At 47.5% G+C, this 17076-nt stretch overlaps 1 protein-coding gene across 1 annotated transcript in view; it reads left to right on the top strand.

The window, feature by feature from the left end:
• lamc1 (laminin, gamma 1) overlaps positions 1 to 17076 on the top strand; it is a 40172-nt gene that overhangs the window by 10012 nt on the left and 13084 nt on the right. Inside the window, exons 2-4 of the mRNA XM_047589783.1 lie at positions 9921 to 10225; positions 15184 to 15314; positions 16350 to 16516. Coding sequence (XP_047445739.1) covers positions 9921 to 10225; positions 15184 to 15314; positions 16350 to 16516 — 603 coding nt within the window. The remainder of the gene's footprint in view (positions 1 to 9920; positions 10226 to 15183; positions 15315 to 16349; positions 16517 to 17076) is intronic.

Here is a 17076-nt window from a genome sequence, read left to right as displayed (position 1 = left end):
CTCTCCTGTGGGAAGAGTCTCTCTGTGGGAATTCATCTGGACGGGGAAAAAGGAAAAGAAGAAGCTTGTGACGTCCGAGGAGACAGAGCTGAATGAATCTTCGGGCTTTGGTGGGAGGGGGGGTTCTGTGGTCCTCAGACTCTGTCATTTGCCCAGGAAGTGAATCAGCGCCCCAGGGAGAGCAGAGAGAGCGGTGGGGGTGGTGTTCTATTATTATAGACGGTGTGGAGATGCATTACAGGGACAAGCAGATGCATGCAGGGTAATTTTAGCCCTGGTGCCTGGGAGTAAAAAGTGACTCGTTCAGGGTAAACACATGATTACGGGTCTGAAACGTGATCGTCACACCTTTGTTCGTCTTCTCCACCTGAGAGGAGGAATTTCACAGCTGATGGAGGAGGACGACGAGGAGGAGGAGGAGGAGGAGGAGGCTCCAACTGCAGCTCATCTTAAAAAAACGTATTTTTACTTTTAATTTTTAGACATTTAAAGGCTGAAACTGAACAACGGGTACAGAAACTCTGCTTTAGGCCACGCCCCCACCTGTGACTTCACCACAGGTGTTGCAGTGGATGGGCGTGGCCTAAAGTTTGAATCAGCAGAAAACAAACATGAAACACAACAGACTTAATCTGAAATGTTTGCAACAAGTTGACAGTTTCAAACACGCCCTGGACAAATCATTAGGTACAACAGCCTCATGCTTTGTAATGGAACAGTCGGTCAGTAGATCTCTAGAAGCCCTTCCCTCCTTCCCTCCTTCCCTCCTTCCCTCCTTCCTTCCTTCCTTCCATGTGTCCCTGGTTCTGGTCCAGTGGTAGGTAGAGATCCATCAGAGACAATATTCTACTGACCACATGGTGGCGCTGCAGCTGATTCACACTCAGACTGAGATGGAGACACATTTAATTAATGAATTGGTTAATTAAGACCAGGTGAGACCAACTCTGTCATAACATCATCAGACTCTTCACCCCCCCACTCTTCTATAGGACACATTAACAGTGTGTGTGTTTTATGGAGGGGGGTGTGTGTTGGCCGGGGGATTTCCAATTAAGTGTTTGAGGGGGAGGGAGGGCAGGAAGGGGTGAAGGTGGGAGTCAATGATAGTATTTAATGTGTGTGTGGAGGAGTCCTGTCATCATCCGTTCATTTATTCATCCCGGCCTCTGTTCACACATTTAATTAAACCTCCGACGGTTTAAGTTGTAATTTGGTCCTAAATGAAACCGTTTATCGACCTTTAACTGGAGATGAACTGATGGTTTGGTTTTATAGGTGGAGGTCTGATCATGTGGAGTAAGAGGTTTGAGTTTCCTACAGATACGACGACGTCCGAACGCCTCAAAGCGCAAAATAATAAGAAGCAGAATCATTAGGTTAGAAATCACACCTGGAGACATTCAGGGACATCCAGGAGTTCCACCTCAAAGCCAGAAATGTCCCAACATCAGAGCTGTGATCTGATGTGAGGCTGAGGCGCCTCTTCCCCCCTCCTCCCCCCTCCTCCCCCCTCCTCCCCCCTCCTCCTCCCCCCCGGTCTCCAAACATCAGTGTTTGGTGAAGGTTTAAGAGCAGAGACCACCAAGGAAGAAGCCGCCCCGCCTGGAGGTGTCGCCTCACCGGGACGTCAGGAACAAACGGGACCAGCACTCGTTACCGCAGACAAAGACACAAAGAGACAAAGAGTCCCGGCAGGACCCCCCCCCACCACCCCACCCCCCCAACACACTAAAAAACACAATGACCCCACAGCTGCCCACACTCACAGAATCATCCTCTACAGCCTGCTGCTAATTACTAGAGGAAGAATCAGCAGCAGTAACAGTAGCAATAGTAGTAATAGAAGTAATAGTAGTAGTAGTAGTAGTAATAGTAATAATAGTAGTAACACGAAGGAAACACTCTCTGCTCCGCGGGATTAAACGTCAGAACTCAGGAACATCGTGTCCCGTCCGTGAAGAGGGAAAAGAAAACATGAGGAAATCCCTGAGACGGATGCGAAGCCACATCAGTCGACGAGGTCTCAGACGTAAACAGGCTGAGGAGGGAATGAATGAACGGCTCCTATCGGCTCATCTGCTCCCAATGAAAACCTCAGATCCTGCAGGTGTGAGCTGATCAAAGACGCCATCCAGGTTTATCTCCTCATTTATTCTGCAGCCAAATTAAAAGTAATTAACTGAAGCTCATGTGGAGTCATCGGAGCCTCGGGGAAAGAAACGAGACGTTCAGACCTCCACCAACACCCGGCCCCTCTTTACCTGCTCTTACTTACTTCATTTAAATGTGTCTCCATTACCTGAGATCTGGTCTCAGTCTGTGTGTCAATCAGCTGCAGCGCCACCATGTGGTCAGTACAACACTGTATCAGCTGCTGCCTCTGATGGATCTCTACCTACCACTGGACCAGAACCAGGGACACATGGTTGGAGACTTGATCCAGATTCAGGAACCAGACTGAAACTCGGCCGATGAGTTGGTTCTGATCAACACGATGCTGCTGTCGTTTCAGAACCAGGACCAGACGGTCGCTGTGTATTTTAGGGACAGAGCTCAGATTAGGACTGAACCCTGGAAGCTTCCGTCCTCAGAGGAATCAAACATCTGGAAACTGGAATAACTGACGGGAACGTGTCCTCCTCCTCCTGCACACTAGGTGGCAATATGTGTCTTTTCAGCGGGTTAATACGGCCCCTTTCTGGTTGATCATATAACCGGGAAGTAACGACTGACAGTTAAAAAAACGACAGATGTGACAGTTCAAATCAGCTGAGATGACAAAGGAAGATTAAAGACGATGTTTATTCGTCCCACGTTTAAGAAATGACCTCGTCACAGTAGCTCAGAATAAGGTACGAACATATACAGGAAAAACCATAAAAGGATCAGAAAATATACATCGGTCTGACAGGCAGTAAACGCAGCGTTAAACAAATGAAAAAGTATTGAGCAAAGGAATCTTTTTCAGCCATAATTTGTCCACAAGCTCATTCTGTTAAAAACCAAGTTAGTAACGAAGTATCGTAACTGTAATTATGAGCAGGAGTCGTTCATTCTTAACATCAGCATCTTTCCAGAAATGAAAGTTTCCTGGAGCTCAGCTGGTTCTTCTACTCACTCTGTTCATTAGTTCTTCTTCTGTTTTTGTTCCGGGTTCATACGTGTTGTCTAGTTTAACTCCTACTAAGGCGTATGCATGATGGAGAAAATGGATTTCCAGTCAGATAAACTCTGATATCAGTCGTGTTTACATGTGGTTGTTTTGTCCAGTTGAAGTCGGATTAGGGCAGTAATTATTTTTTTTTCTGACTCTGTGTTCACACTATGAGAGGAATGAGGCCAGATGTGTCTCCAGAATGTGTCCTGGGTGTGTTCGCATCCCTTCTTTAAGGCTTGTGATCAGATCCCTGAGGACGGAGGAGGCCTGACCTCGTTATCACCCCAAGCTTTTCTTTTTTTTTTTTTATCAACACAGACCTGGAGCCGACACACGACACCCACCTCCCTCTGTTTTCTCACCTCGGCCTCCAGCCCATTCACCCCCCCCCCCACGCTGTGCTGCTGTTTATCAAACACAAGAAGAGATGGAGTTGATACCAGCGGCAGACAGCAGCAGCTTCTCCACATTCATTACGTCTCATGTTACAGTGAATGTGAATTGGACTGAGACATTATTTTAACACGTTGCAACAAGCGTTTTCACAGTGGATGGAGGAAGGTTCATTAATACTGAAGTTAATTGTTAGCAGCAGTCTGGGAAATATTCCTTCTAGAAAATGAATACAGGTCATTTAAACTCTTTCTAAAATTAGCTATATTTTACATGGAGTCTGGTCCAGCCTGTATGAATCATCCCACATGAAAACACTAATAAAGGACGTGGGGCGTGGATAAGATAAGAGGCTTAGCTAACGCTGCCCAGGTTTGTTCATGTGTGCTAAACAAACACGTCTTTATGGTTCTGTACATTCCTGCGTGATGCAGCTGGTCGGACTTTAACCGCGACATTAATGTGTAACTGAACCACCAGGAGAGGGTTAAACTCTCACACATTCCTCCTCCTCCTCCTCCTCCTCCTCATCTTCTGCAGCTTTTAACAAAAGTCTAGAGTTTTTTTTTGTTTTATTTTTTATCTGTGAGAGGCGTCTGCCTGCCGACCTCTGACCTCAGCACCTGCTGTGAACTGAGCGCGCTCAGTGGAGGAGACCAGGAGCTCAGCTCAGGCTCCAGGTCATCACACAGATCTCCATTAATAACACACAAAACACACACAAAACACACACAAAACACACAAAACACACACAATTTCACTTTATGTGACTGAGACAGAAAAAAACACCTGAGAGACGACAAGGATGAGTTCTTCTTCTTCTTCACCTTCTTCTTCTTCTTCACCTTCTTCTTCTTCTTCTCCTTCTTCTTCTTTGTTTCCTCATCGGTTGTTTTTGAGACTCTAGGGCAGATGCTAATTGGACATGCTAATGGTTAGCATAGCCCTCCTGGTAGTCTCTGCTTGAAGAAACGAGTCCACGTTGAAGTTGACGTCATTGTGACCTCGGACCTTTAACTCGACGCCTCTGAGCGACGCTCTCGTTCTTATCCAGACGTTTTTTACACGTTCCTCATGTCTTCTTGTCGGTCTCTACTTCCGACAGAGTTCTGATCTGTTTTATGGAGGACTGGTTGGAGGAGGACCAGCCGGCTTCCCACAATGCATTTCTCTACACTAATCTCAGAGTCTGTGTTTCAGAGTCAAACTACTGAGTAAGTGTTTGAGAAAGTGTTTGATGAACTCCTGGGAGTCTTCGTTGTATTTGTGAAAACCTTCCTGCACTAAATGACCCAGGTTTTATAATAACACTGAGATGTTCCTTCAGGAGTTGGTCTGGACCAGTGGGACTGAGGGAGGCCTCTCCTGAATCCACTGGGTCATCGGAGTCTTAGAACAATTCGGTTTGTGGGCGGACCCTCCCGGCCACCTTCCAGCTGCTCTGGTTCAGAGGACCTGTTTATACCAGGTAGAACTGCTCAGGAGCTGAGGCCGGACCAGGACCTGGTCTGGTCTGGCCTGGCCTGGCCTGGTCTGGTCTGGTCTGGCCTGGTCTGGTCTGTTCTGGCCTGGTCTGGTCTGGCCTGGTCTGGCCTGGCCTGGTCTGGTCTGGTCTGAAGGCCGAGGCCTTGGTTCATGCCTCGCGTCTCGTGTCCAGAAGTCAAAGCGTCCTTTGTTCGTTCGTCCGGAGAAGAATGCGATGAGGTCATGGGAGGAAATTTAATTGGACCGTGCTCCAAGCCGTGGTGCCCCGCCCCCCCCCCCAACTTGATGTTCATCCTCACCCGTCCTCCCCCCTCCTCCTCACCCCTCAGGCCGACCATCACCACCAACCAAGGCACATGAGTTGAGTAACACTCAGCTGGAAGGAAACTCTCTGGTTTCACTTTCAGACAAACGTCTTCAAACCAACAGAGTTCTGTCATTAATTAGAATAAATCAGAGCTCCTTCGTCTTCCTCCTTCGTCCTCCCCTGTCCTCCTCTGGGACGTCTTACTCGTTACTGGACGAACATCTTCCGCCAACGAGGAGCTCCTTGGTTTCCTGTGAACTGATCCTGGATAGAAGGAGTAGAGGCTGGATGAAGAATCCATTTAATCTGCTCATAATCTCCTGTAGCTTCCGTCGGTAGTTTGGTTCAGAGCTCAGAGGAACCAAAGGCTCAAAGACTAAAAGGCTGCAAGACATGGTCTCCTCTAGTGCTGCGTTTCCATTCCCTCCAGAAAAGAGCAAAACCCAAATATCTCAATAAAAACCTTCATCTCTAACACTAAAACCTTTTCATGCTGTTATCAGGAGGTTTTCAGACGTATCGATATAAAAGTTTATCTCCTACGTGGAACAGAAACACTTCTGTGGCATTTCAGTGATGCAGGTGGTCATGTGACCAGTTCATCTTCATCACGTAAAGACGAGACTTCACCAGAGTTGCAGCTCATTCTCTAAACACCTTTCAATGGAAACCAAGGTAAGAATTCAGAAATATCGCTTTTTATTTTAAAAACGGAGCCAGTGACACAACACGTCCCGATGGCATCTTCACGTATTTAAAGAGTTATTCCTCAAAAGAACCAAACATTCAGGGAAGATTTTTAAAATAAAATGTGAAGCTCATTTTAACAGCAGCAGAGATGAGATGAGATTAGAGCCTAAAACCATCAGCGACGATCAAAGATGCTAAAAGAAGAAGGATGAGTTCCCCGGACGTGTTTCACGACTCACATTTGACATATTCAGAATTTATTTAAAGAGACTTGATCCAGGTCAGAGGTCACAGATCTCCAGGAGGCTTTAGGTCGTCTTTGTGTTGCTCAGTGGCACTTCAGCAGAACCCCCCCCATCCCCGCTACCCCCACTCCACCCCCCCCCCCCCCCCCAGGCCTTTGCTCAGTGACTCGTCATATCTTCCATATCTGGGCAGGAAAGAACTTCTCTGTGGACTCTTTCTTCCTCCGTCCATCCCTCTACCCGGCGGAAACACATTCCAGCCGGTTCATTCTTGCCGTCACAGTGTCACCCTGTCTCCCCCCCTCCTCACCCCTCCTCACTCCCCTCCTCACCCCTCCTCACCCCTCCTCACTCCTCCTCACTCCTCCTCAGCCCGGAGAAAGAAAAGCTGCCTCCCCCGAACGACTGGAGGCTCTTTTCATGTCGGGACGTGACTCTGGGGCCCCTGAGGAGAGTCTAGAGGGGTCAGCGCTCCTCAATAGTCGGGTTAAACCCAGACCGGCTAATTGACGATGTCGGCGTCTTAAATCTGCCTCAGACTCTTTAGTGGGTTTTATTTATTTTATTTTTTTTAATCCGGACTTTATTAAAGATCTGTTTCCTGTTTAGAATAAAAGAGGACGTCGACTCCTTCAGCTTTAATTTACTGGATGAAGAAAAGAACACGGCTCGGTGTACGGGCCTCTGACACGGAGCGCAAATGTACATAAAGATCAAGAATTAGCTTCTAAACTGAGAAGAGAAGCAAAACCAAACGTGACTAAACACGTCTGGAAGGTCTGTGTGTTTTTAGTTCAAGTTAAGACCAGAAACCTCATGTTGCTTCTTCTGGTCCAGGAAGTAGTCTCCTCCACAGTGAACGCTGGTCCAGGTCTCTAGGGTCCAGGAAGTAGTCTCCTCCACGGTGAACGCTGGTCCAGGTCTGTAGGGTCCAGGAAGTAGTCTCCTCCACGGTGAACGCTGGTCCAGGTCTGTAGGGTCCAGGAAGTAGTCTCCTCCATGGTGAACGCTGGTCCAGGTCTCTAGGGTCCAGGAAGTAGTCTCCTCCATGGTGAACCCCGGTTCTCTGACTTTTTCTACCTCGGCTATAAAAGTGACTTTGTCTCAGTTTTATTTTTTTTATTTTATTTGATCGTTTTGAACGTCTTTATCCTTTAAAACGTCTTAAATCAAGTCGCTCGTGTAAAAGTTGTGAAAAGCTCTTAAAATTAAAAACAGGTTGTCGCCCATTAAAATAAAAAGCTTCTGGTCTGGTCTTACGAGTTTCCGTCCAATTAAACTCGGAGGGAAACTCGTAAACACTTGGTTTCCTTTCAGAGATTTTCAGGAAGAAGTTTCATCACTTTTTTTTTCTTTCGATAATTAAAACCTCAAAAAACTGCAAAGATTTTTATTCTCATACATCTGACAGATTTATCCTTGTTGATTTATTGATTGCTCAGGACATGGACATGTTCTTCTACTTGTCGTGGTGTTTGTGAGCTTTTATTTGCGTGTTTCCGGTCTGTTTCTGAGCCTCTAATCAAAGGCTCTTTGTCCGAGTCTCTGCTGTAAAACTCTTCTTCCGTCAATGCGCCGTTTGTTTTGGAGGAAGTGGAAGAGTCGTCTTCTCTGGACATTTAAACACACTCAGACCTGTTTATTTGTTGTATTTATTCCTGCTGAGCTCCTGTGGCCCCCGTCCCAGGATGGTCCCCCCGTCCCAGGATGGTCCCCCCCGTCCCTGAATGGTCCCCCGTCCCAGGATGGTCCCCCGTCCCAGGATGTCCCCCGTCCCTGAATGATCCCCGTCCCAGCAGCCACCTGGCCTCCGTCCTCTTCGTGTCCCGGTCCTGAGGATGTGGGGGCGTCTTGTCCTCATTTAAAGTGACGGTCTCTTCCTGCCGTCCGTCGGGTTTCTCTCCTCCCGACACTTTGATGTGAAGCCAGATCTCAGATGTCCAGGACCAAAGAAAAGAGTTTTTATTCATAAACAGAGTTTTTAAAACCCAGAACATATTTGACTCCAGCGTCGTCTGGAGCTCAGACCCAACGTCTTTGTTGATTCAGCAAAGATCTGCTGAGTCAGTTCCTGTAGACGACACTGAAGCTGAACTTCTTATCTTCTGCTCCCTCTGAGATGTTGGCGCCCTCTGGAGGATAAGATCTTTTACAACAACCACACTTCAGATTCTACTTACTTTCCATCGTGTTATTGGTTTGGAAGCCACTTTATATCTTGTTTCGAAGTAAAGTTGACGTGGAGTCTCTCTGACTCTGACGGGAACTGATTCTGCTCCTGCAAAGATCTGATGAATCGGCCAATCAAAGATCAGATGAATCAGCCAATCAGATCATTGTGTGGGCGGGGTTTAATGTGGTGAATGGTTTAAATGTCTCTGATTGGTTGGAGGTGATGTAGAGGTTATTTAAATGGTCATTAGAGAGCGTAAAATCTGGTCTGGTAGTTAATAGAAGGTCCTATTTAATGATGGACACGGACACTGCCACCTGCTGGTGTGTAGAGTTAACTGTTATCCCTAGCAGCCTTTCCTTACCAGTAGTTCTCATGGTTTAAACTTCTGCATCAGCTCACGGCATCAACCTCCGATTAACTGATGAACTGATCTGGGTCTGGAGACACAAACATTTGTACGACTTGTTTAGCTGAAAGTTTCAGCAGGAAGTCGCAGCAAAAAGTCAGTTTGTTGTGTGCAGCTGTTTCATGGTGTTTAAAGCGAGACTCTGTTTTTACTCCTGAGTTAAAAATAAAACTGTTTCCGTCTGGATCTGACTGTTTTAGCTTCATCTCGGCCGTGATTCCTTCAGTTTAAACCTCCCAGCTTCTTATTAACCTTGACCCGCAGAGTTCATCTGGTCAACAGACGTCCTCACAACTCAGCAGAGCCTCCCAAACACTCACCCGGGGGGGAGGGGGGGGAGGAAGCGGGTGTGTTTGCAGTCGCTTCATTGTTTCCTGTAATAAACTGCAGCCCTTTGTGAACTTCAGTCCTATCAGCTGCTTCACCTTTATTTGCCGTGGACTCGGAGGGGCCCCCACGGCCGGGGCCCCTGTCAGCGCCGTGTTTACAGAGTGGATTCTTTGGCTGAGCAAACACCCCCCCCACCCCCCCGCCCCCCCGCCGGCCCGGCTCAAACATGGCGCTGCTCCTGACGGCTGCTGGAGCGGGCCTGCTCCGACTCGACAAGTATGTGGAGGTGAAGGAGGAAGGAGGAAGGACGACCGCTGCCTCGGCTCCAACATTCCTGCTCCGAGCTCCCCCCTAAACTTCTCTCTCTTTCTGCTTCCCTCTCTCTCTGTCCAGGTCTCGGTTTATGTTTGGACTCCTGATGAATCATTGTGTACTTTACTGAACCTCACGTCACATGCAGCTGCACCACAGACTCTCAGATCTGAACCTAAACACACGGAGCTCAGAAACTAAACTAACACAAGCAAACACGTTCCAAACTCTGGTCACGTGACCTTCACATCAGTTCAGATTAAAAACCTGCTCGTCACCCGTTAGAGCTGAAGACCTGGAGGACATGTCTCCCAGGAGTCTTAGTTTCAGCTTGTTCTTTAGTTTGTAGCAGGACCTGAAGGACTGAGAACCTCCGGTCGTTGACCCTCTTCTTCTTCTCCTCCGTCTCTCTGCAGGCAAAGCCTTCGACATCACCTACGTCCGGCTCAAGTTCCACACCAGCCGGCCGGAGAGCTTCGCCATCTACAAGAGGACCAGGGAGGGGGGGCCCTGGGTGCCCTACCAGTACTACAGCGGCTCCTGCGAGAAGACCTACCAGAAACCGAGCCACGGCTTCATCCGGACCGGACAGGACGAGCAGCAGGCGCTGTGCACGGACGACTTCAGCGACATCTCGCCGCTGACCGGGGGAAACGTGGCCTTCTCCACGCTGGAGGGACGACCCAGCGCCTACAACTTCGACAACAGCCCCGTCCTCCAGGTGAGCTCCGAGAATCTGGATCCATTCTCCTCTGGAGAATGATGGCGTTGGATTTTACATGAAAGCAGGAAGGCGTAGTCGTCTCTGTTTATTATCTCAGCCACTAGTTTCTTGTCGCTAACCTTCAGAAACCACCTGTCTGAAGTCTGCTGTCGGACTGTGTGATTGGATGCGTCCTGGTTCTGGTTCTGTCAGGCTTCACAGACGCTACATTTCTGGTCTTTTAATAAAATCTCATTCCATTTTAACAAACGTTTGGTCTCAGACATGTTGAAGGTTCTCTTCCAGGAAGCTAAGCTAATTAAAAACTCACTGGCAGCATTAGCATCATGGTGCCCGGTGTCCGTTCCCGTCCCTCCAGGTCACCCTGACCCTGCTCTGAGACTGGATCTCACTTCTGAGCAGCTTTGTGTGATTCCTGGAAACATGACGTCAGATAAAGAGATGTTTTCTGGGCCTGGGATGATGAGTGAAGGTTTGTAAAAGGCGTTTGTGGAAACGGGATCCTCTGGATCCAGATCTCCAGCAGAACATTGACGGATCGTGTTTGGTGTTCCAGACGTCCACGGTTTGCAGCGAGGTGTTTCTGGGCGACGCCCCCAGATTTCCCACTGCAGCAGCAGCAGCTCGGTTTGGCTCCAGCCTCTGGCAGCTGGACGGCTTCTTTCCCTTTAACGCTCCCCCCCCGTCACTCCCTTTCCCACCTCTCTTTCCGTGCTTCCTCCCCCTCTCTGCACTCTGTTTGTGTTTCCATGTTTCCTCACTCTGTGGCTGAGGTTGTTGCTTCATCGGAGTCTGTTTTCATTCTTTCTGTTGTTTTGTTCCCCACAGTTTCATTTCTTTTTCTAGTGAGTAAAAAACCAGAAAACACAAATCAGATTAAAGAGAAAAACATTCGTTGTTAAAACCAGATGACAACGGGACTGAAACAACAACATCGACTGCGTATTGATGATTTTTTTCCTGCTTGTTCCAAATTATGGATCATCTCCAAAGTTCTGAACCAAAACAGTAGATAATGATCTAAAACGAGGTTTATTTGCTCCGTCTCAGATCTGATGCTGAGAACACATTCACCACCACATAACAACTTCTAAATGAATGAGCTGGGTCAACATGGCTGCCAGGGCATTAAGACCTTTAATGAGCCTGGTGGAGCCGAGGTGTCGTTGTTATTCTCCATGTGCTCCTGTAGATGACTCATGATGGAGGACTGAGATCTGATGCTTCCGTCCGTCCGTCCGTCTGTTCCCACTCTTCCCTCCGTGTAAAAGAACAGATTTAGCTCTTCGGGCTCAGCTGTGAATTTCCTTATTTGACTTGTCGGCATGAAGCTATTTATACCGAAGCCAGGACTCTTTTTTAGAGCCGCGGACAGTCGAAGGCGTCAGACGGCTGTTTGACGCTCACATTCCTGCCGTCTGTCATCTCTGAGCGGGAAATAACCACCAGCTGGGTCGGTCCACATCAACAGGCTGCTGACCCGCTAGCCCTTAAAATACAGCAGCCACCGGCCTGAGATTGTCCTTGTGATCTGTTGGAACGACCCAAGCTTAAAGCTAAAACCTCCGATCTCTTCTGGCTCTAGCTGTGAAATGGTTCTGTACTGTTCTCTAGATTTGTTTTCTATAAGCTCCGATCTACATACATGACATGTGTCCTCAGCCAGAACCTGAGATCTGATCTCAGTCTGTGTGTCAATCAGCTGCAGCGCCACCATGTGGTCAGTAGAATATTGTATCAGCTGCTGCCTCTGATGGAAAGAAGGAAGGAAAGAAACAAATAAACAAAAGAGGAAGGATTAGTCTCTAGTTTAGTTTGGTTCTCAGCTCCAGGTCCTAATGAATAGACGTCTCTGATTCAGGTTCATTTCTATCAGTGGATGAATGGATGAGTTCATTATCTGGTCTTTATTTGGGACCAGGACCCATCGTGGGGTCACATGGGTCCTAGACCACCTCCACATGTGGACTGACCCCAGGTCAGCGTTCACACCTGGACTCTGGAGACCAGATCTGTTGGGATGGATGTTGTTGATGTTCATGTTGAGGTCTGACTCCTCCAGGATGAACGTTTCCTTTCCCTTGTTCCGTAAAATCATCAGTGGATTATTTTGTTCAGGCCTTCAACAGTAAAACCTCCGTCCTGTGATCATGATGTTTGCTTTAGAAAACAACCCTGAAACAACGCGAAGGAGTAAGATGATGAACGGTCGACCTTTGACCTCTGGACTCAGGAACAGTTCAGCTGTTGAACCTGAGCGGAGTAAATCTGACAGAGCCGCCTGTCGGTGTATTAATCTAAATGAGTCATCTGAACGAATGAAGCTGGAACCTTAATGAGTCGCTGGCTTCGTCTCTGGAGAATCATCTTCCTCTGACAGACGGTTTGTTTCTGCTGCAGCTTTGTGATTCTCTGAGGACTTTCCAACCCCAGGCCTCGTTCCTCCTCTCAGAGCGGCAGATGATTGATAGCAAACAAATGTTCTGTGCAGTTTGAACAGTGTTGACTCAGCCGAGCTCGGCCCTGGATCCTGGACCGGGCGGCGTGACGAGCTGCAGCTGCCAGGAGAGTTTGTTCTGGGTGAATCACGAGCAGAGGGAGGGCCGGGCGGCACCGGAAACCTGCAGATAACCGAGCGGCTGAGAAACCAGCTGCTGGAGATGTTTGAGAGCTTCATTAGAGCTGGACGTACACCAGAAACCGATCGTCTGGGCCTCCTCCGCCGCCTGTTACAGCTGATCAGAGTCTCACAAAAAACTGTTTGCAAGCGACTGATTGTTGCTCCTGAGAATAAAGTCCTGAGCTTCTGTTTGTTTGCATCAGTGTAAAATGTCGTCCAGGTTTACGCCTGGATCTTCTCATCAGGGTTGTAGAAAATTCCTTAACTGACCCAAGTTCAAGTTTGAAATCCTCCCGGCATTTATACGAGGATTTCTTCCAGCTCTGTTCATCTGACCTCCGAGCTTTTATGTGAAGCGTGGATTCAGATCTGTGGTCTGTTATTGGTTCTCTGACGTCTTTCCTGTTGGATGTGACCGACTGGTTTCTCTTCAGGTTTGTTTGTCTGCTCACAGCTGCACCGAGCTCTCGCTGCTGAATAAAAACCTCTGGGCCTGATAAGTTTCACGCTGATACCGAACAAAGCTATCTGTTGGCCTCCGCTCCGACTTTCCCACGAGGCTTCCTCCCAGGCGGGATGTTGAGTAACCGAGCCGAAACCCAACAGGTGTTCTTGAGTAATTCTCTCCAGCTGGATCCGGTACGATAAAATAAATCCCTCTTCCCTGGATGTCAGCGTTGTGTAGAGTTGTACAGTGTTTCCCACAGACGGAGGACGGAAAACACGCAGAGATTCATCGTCCCAGCTGATTGAATTTATTACACGCCTCAGGATCAACTGGTCACACGTCAAATGAACCTTTTCTCGACTTTCTCCCCTGCAGTAGTTTGAGATCAGGAGTTTGAGCAACTGATAATCACTAATGAACGAATGAATGGATGAATGAATCCCTAGAAAGAAGATGAACGCTCTCTATTTTTGATGCTACTTGATTGGGAGTTGCATGATTTAGAGCTTTGTCTCCAACAATCCAAGATGAGAAAAACTCCTCTGGACTTGTTGTGTTTCTAGAAGACGTTTCTCCAAGTGTTCAGCTCTAAATGTCTGCTGGGGAGTTCAGTTCTTTATCAGGAACATTTGTGGGTGGAGTCCAACTGAAGGTCACTGGTTTTCTTTCTCCAGTGAACCATGAATGCCCGGAGACTCCAGTGAAGTCCAGAAGTCTTTGTTTTAGTTTCTGGTTTGATTTTGAGGAGGAAACCAATGATCTGAAATAAATCTCAGGAGTGTTTGGTGCATGTCTTTTAGAGGGGTCCAGAGCTGCAGGTTTTCTTGATTTCAGTCACAAAACAACACATGGTAGTTTGTACCTGATTAAGAAAGTACCCGTGTGCTCTCGTGGTTCAGGTCATGGTATTAATGAAGGACTTATCTTTGCCAAGGTTCCTCCAGGTCCAGGTCATTATATTAACTCTAGACATGTGACCTAAACTCTCCACCAAACATTTATCGATGAACATTTGTAGGAAACGTCTTCTACAAACACAACAAGCCCATGAGTTTGATTTAATTTAGTTTTTTAGAGTTTCTGGTTTGATTTTGAGAAGAAAACATCTCCAATGGTCTGAAATATTCCTCATGAGCATTAGAACAAAGTCTTAAGTTGTTTTAGGGGCTTCAGAGCTGCAGGTTAGCCACGTGCTAATTTATACTTGAATTATATTTGTCTGAAAAAGTATCTGTGGAGGTTCTCAGAGGTTCAGGTCATGGCATTAATGAAGGAACAAGCTGAAACAAAGACAGCTGGACTTGTTGGAGTTTCTTGAAGATGTTTAGCCAAATAGGTTCCTCCAGGTCCAGGTCCAGGTGAATATCGGGTCATTATCAGACTCTAGAGATGTGACCTTCAGGTGATAAACTTCAGAGTCTTGTCTTTAAAAGAGACCAAGACCACGAATGAGCTCCAACATGTTCATGAACAGCATTCAGTTGCTCTACGTCCTAAAAAGGCGTTTTTTTTTTTTTTTGCAAAAAGGCTGGAATGAGTAGAGGTTAAATATCTGTTTAGAAACTTCATTCCTTCGATGTTTCCTGGTCCAGGTATGAAGATAAAGAGTCCTTTCTGCCGTTCTGGCTTTACACTGGCGTGATGCTCATTATGCATCGTGTTGCGTGATCCTGATTAAATGCAGCTTTCTGTCTTTATGGTTCAGTTCTGTCACGTTCTCACGAGGACACACAGGAGCTTGTTTCAGAGAAAGTCTCAGTGTGCCGCCCTGTTTGGGATTTTCAAGACTGTCCAGAAAACAGATAGAAATATATATGAATTAAGTGTAAAACTGAAGGCTGTTGTCGTCTTCTCCTCTAACGCTGTGTCCGTGTTGTGTCTTTTCAGGACTGGGTGACGGCCACCGACATCAAAGTGACCCTGAACAGACTCAACACGTTCGGAGACGAGGTTTTCAACGACCCCAAGGTCCTGAAGTCCTACTACTACGCCATCTCTGACTTCGCTGTGGGAGGACGGTGAGGAGGCAAACTCTAAGCGACATGTGACCGATGTGCAGCGAACAGTTTGTTAGAAACACAATGAGCGAACGGGGGGGGGGGTCTGGAAGTGTCACTGTGTGGTCTGCTTCCCTGTGGCCTGTACACAATCCTCATAAGAACTCCTTTTCCTGCACGCCTCAGAAACTAGAGGTTTGGACAGGCATTAGCAGAGCGTTGAACAGCCTGCGTCTCTGCAGCCATAATCTGTTTGAAATGTGGAGCAGATTTCCATTACACAGCCAGCATTCCTGGCATTCCTGGCCGGCAGCGCTGGATTACAGGGAAACCGGAATGGGGCGGACCGAGCACCATGACGGATGGAAGAGAAGGGGAGAGCTCTGAGACGAGCACCTGCAAGGTTCAACTTTTACCTGCCAGAATAGTTTCACAAGTCACCAGGACTGTGTCCCCCTCCCAGCAAAGTTCACTTTGGATTTGTTAGATTGTTGTGACGTCACATGAACATACGGCTGTAGCCTATGAGCTAACGCTGGTTCAGTAGAGGACGAGAGTCAAAGGTGAAAGTCGTGTTCTAACTGTGGTCGAAGCTAAGTTTAAAAACTCAAGTAAAACTGCAGCTTGATCCGAACGATGCTAGTGTCTAAATATGGAGAAGAAGAAGTTGTTGGTGGATTTGAGGGGATCAGGTCTCTGACAGCCCTGCTCGGTGTTGAGTGGATGAGCAGACTTCTTCTCCAAAGCCCGTCAGTTTTTCCACAAGTTTCTGCCAAGAAACACCTGAGACAATGGGTGAAGGAGGCTGCCGGGCGAGTCCAGGCCTGTTGAGAGGGGCTCTGCTCCCTGAGTTTAACAAAAGCTCCTCTGAGAGCAGAGAAACCACATCAGAACAAAGGGCTGTGTCAACACGGAGCTGCCCACGGTCACATGTCGAAGATCTGGAGGATTCTTACATGAGACGAGGCTCTAGGGACATTAAAAGATCAGATGTTCAGTAGGAAACAGAGTCTGTGTGTGATCCAGGTGTAACAGGTGTTTTTGCTCCTCCGTCAGGTGTAAGTGTAACGGCCACGCCAGCGAGTGTGTGAAGAACAGCGGAGGACGTCTGGTGTGTAACTGCAAACACAACACGGAAGGAGACGACTGCAACGTCTGTAAACCCTTCTTCAACGACCGGCCCTGGAGGAGAGCGACGGCCGAAAACCCCAACGAGTGTCTGCGTAAGTCTGAGAGGACCGCTTTACTGCAGAGAGAACCGCTTTACTGCAGAGAGAACCGCTTTACTGCAGAGAACCTCAGCTTTACTGCAGAAGAAAACATCTTTACTGCAGTAGAGAACAGTTTCACTGCAGTAGAGAACAGTTTTACCGCAGTAGAGAACAGTTTTACTGCAGTAGAGAACAGTTTAACTGCAGTAGAGAACCTCTTTACTGCAGTAGAGAACAGCTTTACTGCAGAAGAGAACCTCAGCTTTACTGCAGTAGAAAACAGCTTTACTGCAGAAGAGAACCTCAGCTTTACTGCAGTAGAGAACAGTTTTACTGCAGTATAGAACTGTTTTACTGCAGCAGAGAACAGTTTTACCGCAGTAGAGAACAGCTTTACCGCAGTAGAGAACAGCTTTACTGCAGTAGAGAACAGTTTTACTGCAGTATAGAACTGTTTTACTGCAGCAGAGAACAGTTTTACTGCAGTAGAGAAGTTTTACCGCAGTAGAGAACAGCTTTACCACAGTAGAGAACAGCTTTACCGCAGTAGAGAACAGCTTTACTGCAGTAGA

Source organism: Mugil cephalus, chromosome 7, assembly GCF_022458985.1.
Source record: "Mugil cephalus isolate CIBA_MC_2020 chromosome 7, CIBA_Mcephalus_1.1, whole genome shotgun sequence".
NCBI lineage: Eukaryota > Metazoa > Chordata > Actinopteri > Mugiliformes > Mugilidae > Mugil > Mugil cephalus.
The sequence above is the reverse complement of the archived record's forward strand: the minus strand, read 5'-3'. Positions and strand labels throughout refer to the sequence as shown.